At 35.8% G+C, this 14,400-nt stretch overlaps 1 protein-coding gene across 1 annotated transcript in view; it reads right to left on the bottom strand.

Moving 5' to 3' along the window:
- ppfibp2b (PPFIA binding protein 2b) overlaps positions 1–14,400 on the bottom strand; it is a 104,042-nt gene that overhangs the window by 24,304 nt on the left and 65,338 nt on the right. The window contains exons 7-13 of the mRNA NM_001326598.2: positions 11,062–11,265; positions 10,211–10,303; positions 7,769–7,880; positions 3,738–3,799; positions 3,541–3,616; positions 3,057–3,169; positions 2,109–2,176 (exon numbers count right to left, since the gene is read on the bottom strand). Of these exons, the coding sequence (NP_001313527.1) occupies positions 2,109–2,176; positions 3,057–3,169; positions 3,541–3,616; positions 3,738–3,799; positions 7,769–7,880; positions 10,211–10,303; positions 11,062–11,265 (728 nt within the window). The remainder of the gene's footprint in view (positions 1–2,108; positions 2,177–3,056; positions 3,170–3,540; positions 3,617–3,737; positions 3,800–7,768; positions 7,881–10,210; positions 10,304–11,061; positions 11,266–14,400) is intronic.

Raw genomic sequence — 14,400 nt, 5'->3', positions numbered from 1 at the left:
GTAAACACAAGTACATCTTATTGAATAGAATTTATTTTCATCAGCAATTATCATAGTAGAACAGTTTCTCAAGCAGTTTGTGATGCATTTTGGAAACCGGAAATGAGCTCCTGGTCTAATGTGCCACCTGGCTTGAGAAACCCATTCTCAAAGACTTATATTTAGTCATTACTTGGGTAGAACACGTATTCTGAATGCCTTCGGTAGAATTCAAATAAACAGTTTTAATCTAGATTAATTCCAAGATTACAATGAGATTATTCAAGATTTAAAAAAATAATAATTTATGCCCACCTATAAATTATAGATAGATAGTTATGCATAAAAATACTCACAACACATGCAAATACAGAAATGCACGGCAAATAGCACAGACAACAACGAAAATGTGTTGGGGAACCCCGAAAAATTTAAAGATTCGATTTTTTGGAGATGCACAATCACTGCAGAATCATCCCAATCGATCTAACATTATAAATTCTTTCCAAACAGACATATTAAGTCATCTGGTGAAACTATTCATATCGTAATATATATCACAAAATAAAAAATATTGCAATGTTAGACTTTTCCAATATCGTGCAGCCCTATTTCAGGAAACGTACGCACGCACACACACACACATAGTTCAAAACTTAATGCAATTTAAATCTGATAATCAAAAAAGCACCAAAAGCAGTTAATTTATAAAAATTTATGAAAAAAGTCAGTAAATAATAAATAAATAAATAAATTAATTAATAAAATATATTGTATTTTATTCATTCCAAATGTGTTTATAAATGTTTGGTCTATTATCTTCACTTATTTTAATAACAAAAGAATAATAATTTATAGTAAACACAATTAAGACAATTAAAGTCAAGAAAGACATTTTGGGTTACTTTATTTGATTTTTAAGTCAGTTTTGTTAAATAACTGCAGCTTAAACTAAATTAAACGATTACTGACTAATTTTGTCCAACATGAAAATTATGCTCTCAGTTACGCAAAAAACACAATTCTTCATGCAGCAAGAATATTACACAACATCCTCAGTCTCAGATCAATGATGAACAGCACAACAACAAGCCCACAGCAACAACAGAAATCCTCTTAAAGGGACAGTTCACCCCAAAAATAAAATGAATGTACTACTTATTTACTCACCCTCAACCCACCTGCTTCCAAACCTTTAAGAGTCTTTTTTTTTAGTTGAACATCAAAGATGACACCAATCAGGTTTGTGATTTTTATTCCCCATAACCAGTAGCCTGACCTCGACTTGTGATTTTACAGCACTAATTAAGGATTAACTAACATAATATTTTTGTTTTGTAGAACTAACTTCATATTTTACAATTGTTCTTTATGATTCACTTACTCTTTACAGTTGTAGCTTTTCAGACTTTATGATCATGATCCTCACGCTACAATGCAACATTTTGATTGTTATAATGTCAGACTAAACGACAATCAAGATGGACCAAACAGAGACACATGCAAGACTCATCTGGAACTTGACATCATACTGTAAATTCATGACACTTTAGGAACCTCCTTTCTGAATTGATACCTCATATACCTTAACAAAAATGGAAAAAAAAAATGGTTTTGACATAGGGGGACCGAAATACAATTAGGTAAACTGGCAGAGGGCGGAGTGACAAAGAGCAAAACAAAACTTAAAAATTCTGACAGGGAAAGTCAATTTTTCTTAGAAAATAACTGACTTTAGCATGTTTTTGCTTTTTAGATAAACAAGATCTCACTTAGCATGTTTCTTAAATAACTGCAAATCTTTAATGGCATATTGATAGTTTAGAAGCGTCAAAAACATACAGCACCTTTATAGACTCATTAAAATGTTAATTTTTTGGGTAAACTATCCCTTTGAACAAGCACAAACACACACAAAGAGTCCACTTGCCATGGTCTGCTGTAAAAGCCCAAATGACCAATGGACACCAGAGAGGTCTCCATGCAGGGCTGAATACTGCGAATGCTAAAGATACAACCAGTAAGGAATAGAGAAAGAGCCCAAAACACAGCTAGTTTGTAGCAAAACTATTGTCCTCTGATGCCACTGTTGTTACGAGTGTATATTAGTGAGAGTATAATAGGCTCACCTGGAGTCCAGATCTCTCTGTAAACATGGAGGAGACACCAGGAATGGAGACGGGCCTCTGGATGACATCTGTGGACATGAGAGGATATTGAAGTGACTTAAAAATGTGTTTTATTGTAATTTCCATATTCAAGTGATTGATTTTAAACAATAATAGAATAAGCTGATCATTTGAAAACACAAACTGAAAAAAAAATCTATAGATTAAATTATATTTGAAATAAAATTACAAAAGTTATTTAAAATTGAAAAAAAATATTTAATAATTTTACAGTTTTTCCCTGTATTTTTCATAAATGCGGCTTTGTTGAGAAGTAGATTCCGCTTTTAAAACAAAACAAAAGAAATGCTAAATAAACAATAGATACTGTAGAGACTTTGTTGCTTTGGTAATACTTCAGTTTTTATTCATATATTTTACTACATACATTTTGATACATTTTTGCCTTTCATTTTAAATTGAATTTATTTTACATTTTATTAATTGTGTCAAGTTTTTTTTCATGTTCAAGTTCATGTCACAGTGACAACCCCTGATCAAGAAGGGGGTAAGCTGAAGGCAAGTGTGCATTTCAGTTATTTTAATAACTAAAATACTTTGTCAGTTGACAATTGTCAAACAAATAAAATGTGAAACTTATTTTGGTTATCAAGTACTTAACTATAGACTTAACATCATGCTAACGTGTATAATGTTTTCGTCATAAGAAATGACAACAATAACTTTTTGAAATTCATTATTAAAAGGCTCTAAAACACTTTTGTTGTCTAAAGCAATAGATAAAATGCCCCTTAAAATTCTTTACAAAGTGACTGCGTACTGGCCTGGCATGCACAAAACATTTAGATCGATTTACATTGCTGTCTATAAATAAAACTTAAAAAAAATTAGAAAAACTCAAATAAATGTACTCTGCTTAAAGAAACCTGTTTAAATTTTGACTTGTACCTGTAGTTCTGATCTAATGATGTCCGAGTATGCTTTATGGGTCAGGGCTCTTATTTTTCGATTGCCACTAAGATCCTCTTCACTGCTCCCACACAGCAATGAATCATTGTTCACTGAAAAGAGAAGGATAAACAGAATAACCTTCAACTACTACATTTTTTGCAAAGATGACTACACCTAGCAAAGATGACTAAGGCTAATACATTTTTTTTGTTAAACTAACTCTTTAACATGCATTAAATGCATCTCTTATGACCGCTTGGGGGCCTGATTTTTTATAAGGGCCTTTCATTTTATATCAACAAGATTTACACTTTTCACAGGAGTGCAACTGAATGAACAAATCTATGTTACACAGCTTATGAGATAGTGGGAAAGCAAACGAATGATTTATTTTCATCCACTTACTGTATGACTAAAGAAAATTCATCTTATTACCAGGTGACCCAAGATATTAAAAAAGCAAATAAATCACAAGCTGTACCTTGAGAAAGAGCCAAACCGTCCTTCAGTTTTCTGTACTGGCCCAGGAGAACATTGAGTTCCTCAATATGGCGATCCTACAGAAACAAAATATTCAACAGCAAACTACTTCTAATTCATGTTACGACACAAACTGTATGTTGATTCCTGCAAACTTTAAACCTGTTAACAAATGCAAATGCACAGATGCAGACTAACCTTCTCATTATTGGCAGCGATGAGTGTCTCCATTCCAGTTTTTAACCTCTGCAACTCTTGATCTGAAACATAAAGAGCAAAACTCATTTGATATGCAGCATTACATTATTATAGCAGTAACGCTACATTTTATTTTTGAGTTTCAATGTAGTTAAATTACAAGACAGATTCTGAAAATGCTGATAAATAAAAATCTAAGTACAAAATAATTATTAGCTAAATCTATAGCAGATAAATTCACAATTTTCAATAATACATTACATTTACAACACACAGAAATATTAAAAATGATGCGGTAAACTAGCATTCCTGAAGATAAAACAGCCATTTTGGTCAATGGCAGTTTAGAAAAGCCAAAAAAGACATGCTGGTCTTTCTAAAGTTTTGCCAGGAGCAATAGTTCAGATGACAGGAGAAACACTCTTGTGCACATGCTTGTCCAGGTTGACACATGCTTTACAGCCAAGCTGTGATTTAGACTTTATAGCAGAACGTCATGCTTAAACAAGTTAATTCTGTAAGTGAAATGATGCTCAACAGCCTAAAACTCATCAACCTGACCATAAATTAACATATAAATCTACTGAATTAAGCTACCAAAAACTAGTCTGATCTCTTTAAACTAATTTGACCAAGTATTTTCAACAGAGAAACCTTAAACTGCAAGGAATAATTGTTCATAATCATCAATTATGAATACAAATTGACTATATTAACAATGTTATGTACAGAACTCTTAAATAATTTTATAAATAACATGTGTAAATGGTTATGTTTACATTGTATAAATCGATATATATTAACAATTTATTAATAATATATTAACAATATAAATCGACTATATTATTAATTTTATGTACAGAACTCTTAACCATTTAAACATGTTATTTATAAAAGTATTAATGTTTACATTTAATCTAACATAGACATTAATATAGTCCCCATTTATAGAATGAGGTCAATTACTTTAAAACTTAAAAATATGGTCTAATTATATTATAGATTATAATATATCTCACATAAACCTAACATTACAATTAGTCCAATATAAACACTAACAGACAAAAGTCTTGTGGTCGCTCCAAGTTTTAGGAACAATTAATAATACTTGACTTCTAGTTGATCATTTGGTATCAGCTTGAATGACTGCATCCATACATCTCTGCAGTGACTCAAATAGCTTTTTAATGAAGTAATCTAGAATGGCAACGAAAGCATTCTTGCAGGATTTATTTATTTATTTATTTATTTATTTTCATTTTACCCTAGACATGCTCAATAACCTTCACATCTAGTGACTGGGCTGGCCAATACTGGAGCACCTTGACCTACTTTGTTTTCAGGAACTTACAGGACTTCCAGAGTTCATCAAGATTCTTTGGATTCATCTTCTATGCCTCCTCCATCTTACCCCAGACATATGCTCAAAAATGTTCATGTCTGGTGACTGGGCTGGCCAATCCTGGAGCACCTTGACCTTATATTGCTTTTAGGAACTTTGATGTGGAGGCTGAAGTATGAGAAGTAGTGCTATTTTGCTAAAGAATTTGTACTCTCTTGTGGTTTGTAAAGTAATGGGCAGTACAAATGTCTTGATATCTCAGGCTGTTGATGTTGGCATCTACTCTGCACACCCCATACTGAAATGTAACCCCAAATCATGATTTTTCCTTCAACAAACTTGATTAATTTCTGTGAGAATCTTGGGTCCATGCGGGTTCTAATAGGTCTCCTGCAGTACTTGTGATGATTGGGATGCAGTTCAACAGTTCATCTGAAAAATACCTTCTGCCACTTTTCCAAAGGATCAACTAGAAGTCAAGTTATTATTTGTTGCTCTTACAACTGGGATCGATGACAATATTTTGTCAGGTAGTGTATTCATTTTAATAAAAACAAGAATATTTACTTTATTTTAATATGCTTTACACATTTATTTGATGCATTATGCAACATATTAATCATGAAATATACAAAACAATTACAACTAAAACCTTTCCACACACTGTAATGACTTGCTAAGCCTGTAACAAGGTCTAAATTATGAGATTAACTGATTAATGCTACAACTAAAAATCCAGTTTATATCCAGTGATTAATGCTACAACAAATAACATCCATTCACAGAATTCTCTATTAATATGGCCTCATATTAATAGTAAAGAATGAGTTTTAGCTCATAAGAAAGCAATGAGTGGCTGCAGGGTGTGACAACAAGCACAAATCAGCCGCTTAACACCCCTTCTACACACACGCACACACACAGGTATCCACTGAGGCGAAGGGAGCGACAGGCCTGACAGCATGCCAGTGTACATTAGCCAGACTGACAGAGAGACGCTGAGGGCAGTTGAATCAAGCTGAGGTTCAGCATGGGAGAACCTGAGATGTTGAAATGTGCGCTTACGTTTGTCTCTCAGCTTTCTCTTATACACTTCCTCTAAAACAGGGAGCGGCGGAGAACAGCGATTACCAAAAAGAGCCACATGTTAGTAATTTCAACACTCAGAAAAAAAAAAAAACATTTCCAACCCACCGTCACTCCCACGCAGCTGGTATTTGGTACTTTCCGTGAACATTTATGGTGTAGCATTTGCTTTTTTTTTTATAAGAGTACAGTTTAGATATACTTAGATGAAATTTACATTTAGCTCATGCATTCTTTTTACTAGTGGTCGATAATGTATTGGCCTGACTTTTTTGTTTTTCAGTTTGCACTATAAGTCTGAAGGAAGACTACTATTTTGACGGTGAAAGGGACTCTTAATTAAACAAACTAGCAATTAAGCACATGGAGCTCTCTTTCTGTATCTCTTTTAGAGAAATCAAGTTAATACATTCATCAATAACCAATGAATATTTGCTCTCAGACAAGCTAACAAGCTAGCTAGCAAGTTTGATATGGCTAATTAACCATCCTATTACAAATTCTTGCTTACGAAAATAAATAATTTCTATTTACTAAAGGCTAAAAGTTCTAATGACATTTACATTTAGTAATTTAGCAGACGCTTTTATCCAAAGCGACTTACAAATGAGGACAAGGAAGCAATTTACACAACCATAAAAGCAACAATGAATAAGTGCTATAGGCAAGTTTCAGGTCTGTAAAGTCTAAGAAGGAAAGTATTAGTAACTTTTTTTTTTTGAGTTTTTTTTTTGAGTGGTATATCCAGAGAGGCAATTGCAGATTAGGAAGTGAAGTGGAGACTAAATAGTTGAGTTTTTAGTCTTTTCTTAAAAGCAGCGAGTGACTGCCGTTCTGATGCAGTTAGGGAGTTCATTCCACCAACTGGGCAGATTGAAAGTGAGCGTTCGCAAAAGTGATTTCTTCCCTCTTTGGGATGGAATCACGAGGCGACGTTCATTCACAGAACGCAAGTTTCTGGAGGACACATAGATCTGCAGCAGTGAGAGCAGATAAAAAGGAGCAAAGCCAGAAGTCGCCTTGTAGGTAAACATCAGAGCTTTGAATTTGATGCGAGCAGCAACTGGCAGCCAGTGCAAACGGATGAGCAGCGGAGTGACATGTGCTCTTTTAGGTTCATTGAAGACCACTTGTGCTGCTGCGTTCTGGAGCAGCTGAAGAGGCTTGATAGAGTTAGCTGGAAGCCCCGCTAGTAGAGAGTTGCAGTAATCCAGTTTGGAGAGAACAAGAGCTTGAACAAGGAGTTGAGCTGCATGTTCAGATAAGAAGGGTCGGATCTTTCTGATGTTATAGAGTGCGAATCTGCAAGATCGAGTGATTGAATGATTAATTTTGGTGTTTATTCAATGTGCTTCAGGTACAAAAAACTAAATATTACACTAATCAGGGTTACAAACTGTCCTAAAGTTGCTACCATGGAAACAAAACATTAGCGATCAACAATTTCTGTTATTTTGCAGGTGGTTTTTAGAAATGACTATTTCTGGTCCTATAAGTGGAAAGTGCCATTTATTAATGTTATGCTAAATTATTCTGCACTGAGGGCTCAGTAATATGTTGTAGCTCTTCAACAACCATTAGCATTTAATCTTCTTAGAGGTACCTCTCTCTGTAATGTCATTGTTGATGGTTCCTCGGGACAGAAGCTGATTCTGTAGACACTCGATTTCTGCATCTTTCGTAGCAAGCAGCTGTTGGAGTTTGGCAATTTCAGTCTAAAGAGAAAAAGAAATACTTTAGCCGATTATGTTTTAGAAAGGTAAAAACAGCATCAATCAGGATTTTTACCATTTTTATGTAAGAAAGAAGACATCAAGGCCACATTTTACGTATGATCACAGAGGATCTTGAAAATGGACTTGATCACATTGACACTGTAAGGGAGAACATAAGAAGCTAACACTGACAACACAGAAGTGACATTCACAACAGGGTTGAATACAAGTTAAAACGACCTACACCATTTTAGGGGCAATAAATTATACTTATAAAGTACATAACACATACTACATCATGTAGAAAAGAACAAAAGTTATGCAACCACACACAATTCTTTGTTTTTCCGTGTAACAAATTGCATAAGTCATCTACAGCATAGGTTTCAAACTCGATACCTGAAGAGCCGCAGCTTCAACCCTATCAAACACCACTGATCCAAATAATCGAGGTGTTTAAAAGAGTCATGAACACCTTCATTAGTTGGATCAGCTGTGTTTGATTAGGGTTGGAGCAAAACTGCAGAGTTGCGGCCCTCCAGAAATTGAGTTTGAGTTCTACAGAAAGAAGCACCCAATTCTTACTTTTGCTTAGGCAAACATAAAAACAGGTTGAGTGGACAGTAAAAGGCAAGCTTGACTAATCTAGGGCAAGGATCTACAGAACATCTACAGCATAGGTGTTAAACTCGATTTCTGGAGGGCCACAGCGCTACAGTATGTAAAGTATGACTAAACTAAGGAAAGGATCTCTAGAACATCTTCAGCATAGGTCTCAAACTCAAATCCTGAAGGGTCGCAGCTCCAACCCTATCAAGCACAGCTGATCCAAATAATTGAGGTGTTTAAAAGAGTCAAGAACACCATCAGTTGGATCAAATGTGCTTGAATAGGATTGGAGCAAAACTGCAGAGCCTTCAGGAATTGAATTGGAGACCTATGATCTACAGGAAGAAAGTGTCCAATCCTTTCTGTTGTTTAGGCAAACATGAAAACAGGTTGAGTGGACAGTAACAGGCCAGCATGACTAAACTAGGGCAAGGATCTACAGAATGTCTACAGAAAGAATGCACTAATTGTACAGATATGGTCAATGAATCCGCTTATATTCCAGTGTTGAAATTATCTACACTTATTCCCAAAAAGAACAGCCTGACAATCTGCATAGAGAATGAATTCGAGCATACTAAAAATAAATCAAACCTACATATGCATGTTTCAAGAGGCAAAAGGCAGACAAATAATCTTTAGTAGACACCATCACACATGGCTGAATTCAAAAGATTGCTGCTGATGGACCATATGGATCTCTATAATTCTCTCAAGCCATCTAAACACATCAGCGTCAAAAACTATAGATCTTGAAACTGCAAGACTAGTGCATGTGAACAACTGGCCAAGAGCAAACCAATTTCATAAAACCGGGGCATCCATTATGCCAAAGGGCCACCCGTGTGAAAGTTTAGCTCCAGTGCACCTGTCTGAAAGTTCAGTTATCCTAAAGGTGTTTGTTTGGAGTTGAAGCTAAATTGATAGAATGGTGGCCAAGAATAGATGAGCTTGACTAAACAAATCTAGATGGAACCGGGATCAAGTGGCACAAGGACAACCAAAGAAGTGGACATTTTCAAGGAACAACGAAAAAACTCATTTGAAAACATAAACCTCCATTCTTCAGGAGAGGGCTAAGTGTTTTATGAAATTGACCCAGTCCAAAAGGGCACTCCTCATTCAAACTTGTGTCAGATGTTCTTTATTTTTGGATATTCACAGGATGAGGATGTTGTATTTTATGAACTGATGGAAATTCCTTGAGGAATGGTCAAAATAATACTCTGAAACTATGGATTTTTAGGAACATAAGGATTGAAGGTGCCATTTTGAGATGAGGCCAATAACGCCCTCTCCTTTGTGTCACACTGCTCAGGGAGGAGGATAAGGGATAAGGACGGGGAGCAAGGATAAGCACCTGAGCTGTCCGACAGCGCTCCTCCCAGTGCTGTCGTTCTACCTGAGTGTGCTCGACCGTGAGCTTCAGAGTAGAAAGCTTAGTCATGAGCGACTGGTAACAGACATGTAGTGAATAGGTGATAGAAAGCTGGAGGAAGAGAAAGCCAGAGGGTCGTTTGTTATGCTGAAAGCTTGAAGTAATTTATGAGAGTGCAATGAACAATTGAATAAAGAGTCAGATTAGTATGTACAAAAAATGTACAGGATAAAAAGGAAGAAGTAGCAATGACAAGAGTTTCCATTTGAGCAAATCAATTTGGCTACAGAGACTGTTAGTAACGCTGATATGGGAGGTAAAGTCCAGATGAAATATGCATTACCTTTGTGGCTTTGAGCTTCCTCTCATATTGAGATTTCTCCCCTTCTAGTTCTTCAACTTTGTTTTTAAGAAGGCGAAGCTCTTGTAGCAAAGCCTGATGAATAAACAGAAACAAGAAGAACGATTACATGCTACCTTTTGGTGGCAAAATTTATACTTTTATGGCAACAACTTTTTCATAAGCACCATAAAAAAACTCTTCTGATTATGGTATGAAGCCCCTAAATTGATTTTGCAGAATAGTTTAGACTTTCTTGTGCATTTGCAAAACTTTTCTAGTGCACACTCGAAAGTTCCAGGGTCTTTCTCCAGGGTCTTTCTCCCCACAAATTTCACTTTAGGGGCTCTGCTATATCATTTAGATCAACGAGGAAATTCAGGAGAAAAGCTTTGGACTGAACAATGAGACCCCCACACATTGCAGTTAAGATGAAAGCTCTGTAGATTCCTGGGAAAAGTTTTACTTACATAAATTCCTTGGCTCCTCAAACAACTGACAGAATTAATCAAAGAGCAAGCATCTAATAAGGGTCACCACTAAGCCCACAACCATTCTGGAAGATCTGAACTACTCAGAAACCATTAGTGTTAGTGAACTTCCATCATGCAGGTTTACACCCCAAGTAAATTAGGACATTCTGTCATCAGAACACACTGCAAACACCAATAACCATGAGAATCCCACAGTGGAGCCCACAGACACACTGGATTCACTGTAGGAAGAGGCAGTTAGTAGCAATTCCTGTTGGAGTGTCCAAAAGTGGGATAGGGAATGGTTATGTTTTAGGGTAGAGCAAAGAAATACAGAGGGGGTCTTGATGTAAGTCCACCACGTAATGAGGATCTGCCTACATTCTCTCCTCCGCTTCTACAGCGGCAGCTGCAGTCCTCAGCATCCGAGGCACCAAGGCCCACATCGGGGCTCTGGTCAAGAGCCTCACGTGTGCCACTGTCCCCAAGGCTCTCGAGGGCCCGTTGCTCCTGAATGCGATTGCTGATTTCCTCCTGGAATTTACACATCTGCTCCTGTAGTTCACTAATTAGATTAACCACGCTCTGAGAGCAAAAACAAGAAAGCCAGAAAAAAAAGGAAAATGTTGATCAGATTTGGAAACACAATTATGAATACACATACTGTAGATGGTCTCATGATTAATCAGATTCTTTGAATAGGGATATTCATTTAGACTTTTTTATTATCCATTAGATCACATGTCCACTCCAGAGAAACATTTCCAGGTTCAATTATCTTCATCTTTAGGCCCCATGGACTCTCTTTAAATAACCTTCTCAAACTCCTACTTTAAAAACACCCATCTCTGAACAACCAGCTTTCCGTGTTGTCAGCAATAAATGTGCTTTTTGTTTCAAATAAGACCATTTTGTCTACATGGTAAAGGTGGTTCAGGGGCCTGCTTTATAGCCCACTCATTGACAGAGTAAATAAGTTACTGACCTAGTTTGCAATTTAAAGAAGGGTCTATAAGAGGCCAAGCTTTTCTGGTGACCAAGATACTACATTTCAAAAGGATAAAATAGGAAAGCTTGTAATTCAAATAAATGTTGGGTCCAGAAGGAGTGCAAATCTGTAATACTTAATCAAACCTGATATGCATGACAATATAAGCACAGATCAAACTTTAGCAATGGGTATGTTAATGTTCGGTTTGTTTTTCACTTGTGAACAAGTGAATGATTAGTCAGGCTAATCCTGGCTATACTGACAGAAATGCAAAGGGTGTCAGCCAGAGGAAGTTTCATATGATATTCCCTGTTGATGTGAAGGCTGATGATAAGGCACACGTCCGTCGGTTATATTTAGCTCTATGCTAAAGGTTTGTTAGTGGGGGAGATCTCTGTGGTGAAAGTGTTTGCGCTTGTGGTATGTTCAAAGTGAATTTCTGCCATTCCGTCTCGTTGAATGGAGCCTTGCAGCTGTCACCCTTGAGGCCAGTGTTTGTTGATGTAACAAATGCAAGGAGAACCATCCAGGACCAAAAGTGTGTGATGATCCTACTATTAAGATGTAGGAAAGAATGACTTAAAAGTAAACATAAAAACTACAACTTTAAAGGTCACAATTTTAAGCACATACTTGTAATAAGAGATTTGTGCAGTTCAATTTTCGCTCAGGTTTAAATGGTGAATGACACCCTTTGCAAATACGTGTTAAAAACCGTGTGCATGTTGTGTGCAACTGAACGCTCGTCAAGACAAGCACTGAGCACTTCTGGCGTCTGTCATTTCACGTTCATCAAACTGCCTGTCACCGTCTCCCATTTAGGCTCACCGCATGCTTTTGTGTCTCTGTCAATTAGCATCTTCCCTTATCAGCACATTGTCTTTTTGGCACTGGGAGCATTTGAGAGACATGGCTTTTGAGAACCCATGTGTAATTGTCTGTGTGCGTGTGTACATATCTGTAAATCATGTTTCTGCAAGCACACTGTCGGAGGGGAGAGGCTGAGTTTGTGTGATAGCCAAGATGAAACAAATGACGTAGACATAGGGTTAGATACATTTCTTTTCAAAAGGGTACATTTACACGGCTATGTGGTTTCGACAACAAAAAACTTTTTTTTTAAGGATTTTGTTCATTGATTTCACTTGAGGGCCTTAAAACAAACATTTGAACGTTTTTGAAAATAATAAACTTCAAAAATGCTATTTTAAGATAACAATGACACAAATGCATAAATAATGTACTTCACAATAAACACAACTATGCAAACGTTTCTAAAACACAGAGATAGCCTTTAGTAATTAAATAGATGTTGTTTTAACTGGGAAAACCACTGTCGCTTGTTTTTCTTACATAATAAAAGACTTCTGTCAGATTTCTTTTTACATCAAGTGTTTAAAAATATTATGCATGGATGAAAACTTTTTTCCTCCCATTTTACTCTCCTTGAGTACTAGGCAGTGCTTAATTTGAGCCAGATTTTGGCAGATCCTGTTCCAGAAAATATTTGTGTTCCGCTATTTATTTTAATTGATTGAGCATTAAATTTTGCATGGTGAATACTTGCATGTGTGTGTGCTAGAGGGAGAGAATATGAATAAGTCTGAGAGACAAACAGCGAGCAAAGCGGTGTTGACATAAATGTAGTCACGTTCGACTAATCAGCTTTCTTACGTTTACAATCACTCTCAATGATTGGTGATTATTGTTTCACATGTATCACCAGCGAAAATAAATTTAAGCCATGGTGGCCCACCTAAAAAATATTTATATTTTCAAAATGCCAAAGGCAGTCAAGCATTTACAGTTGAAGTCAGAATTTTTTAGTCCCCTTTGATTTTTTTTCTTTTATAAATATTTCCCAAATTATATTTAATAGAGCAAAGAAATTTCACAGTATGGCTGATAATATATTTTTTTTCTGGAGAAAGTCTTATTTGTTTCATTTCGGCAAGAATTAAAGCAGTTTTAAATAAAAAAAAAAAATTTAAGGTCAAAATTATTAGCCGCTTTAAGCTATATTTTTTTTCGATAGTCTACAGAACAAACCATCATTATAAATAACTTGCCTAATTACCCTAACCTGCCTAGTTAAATTAATTAACCTAGTTAAGCCTTTTAATGTCACTTTAAGCTGTATAGAAGTGTCTTGAAAAATATCTAGTTTAGTATATTATTTACTGTTATCTTGGAAAGGATAAAATAAATCAGTTATTAGAAATGAGTTATTAAAACTATTATGTTTAGAAATGTGTTAAAAAATACATCTCTCCCTTAAACAATTGGGGGAAAAATATACAGGGGGACTAATAATTCTGACTTCAACTAAAATATATGTATTAAACCACAAGTAATTTTGATAATGAGCCTGATCAAGAGAAGATAAAACTTTGCCCCTCGATCAGGATAGCAGGAGACAGAAGCAAAGAAATTTTTAGTCAGCCAGAAAATATGATGGAAGAGGTAACTGTAGGCTCTTCTTGAAGATTGAACAGAGTGAGTCATTTTCGCTTGGCACATAATAGTGAAGTGAACTGAATGTCAGTGGCGTTAGTAAACTTAATAGTGATGCTCCATACAATTTTTGTTTGTAGCTACATATTTGTTTGTTACAATAGCCTAGTAACGTCACGTTACGGGAAAAATGAAATTATGCAGTGTACGTCGGGCACTTTTCTTTCCTGATTTTCTTCCAGAAATTATTTATTTACAAATGAAGCACTGGTCCT

Source organism: Danio rerio, chromosome 25 (genome assembly GCF_052040795.2).
Source record: "Danio rerio strain M-AB ecotype USA chromosome 25, GRCz13ab, whole genome shotgun sequence".
Lineage (NCBI taxonomy): Eukaryota > Metazoa > Chordata > Actinopteri > Cypriniformes > Danionidae > Danio > Danio rerio.
The sequence above is the reverse complement of the archived record's forward strand: the minus strand, read 5'-3'. Positions and strand labels throughout refer to the sequence as shown.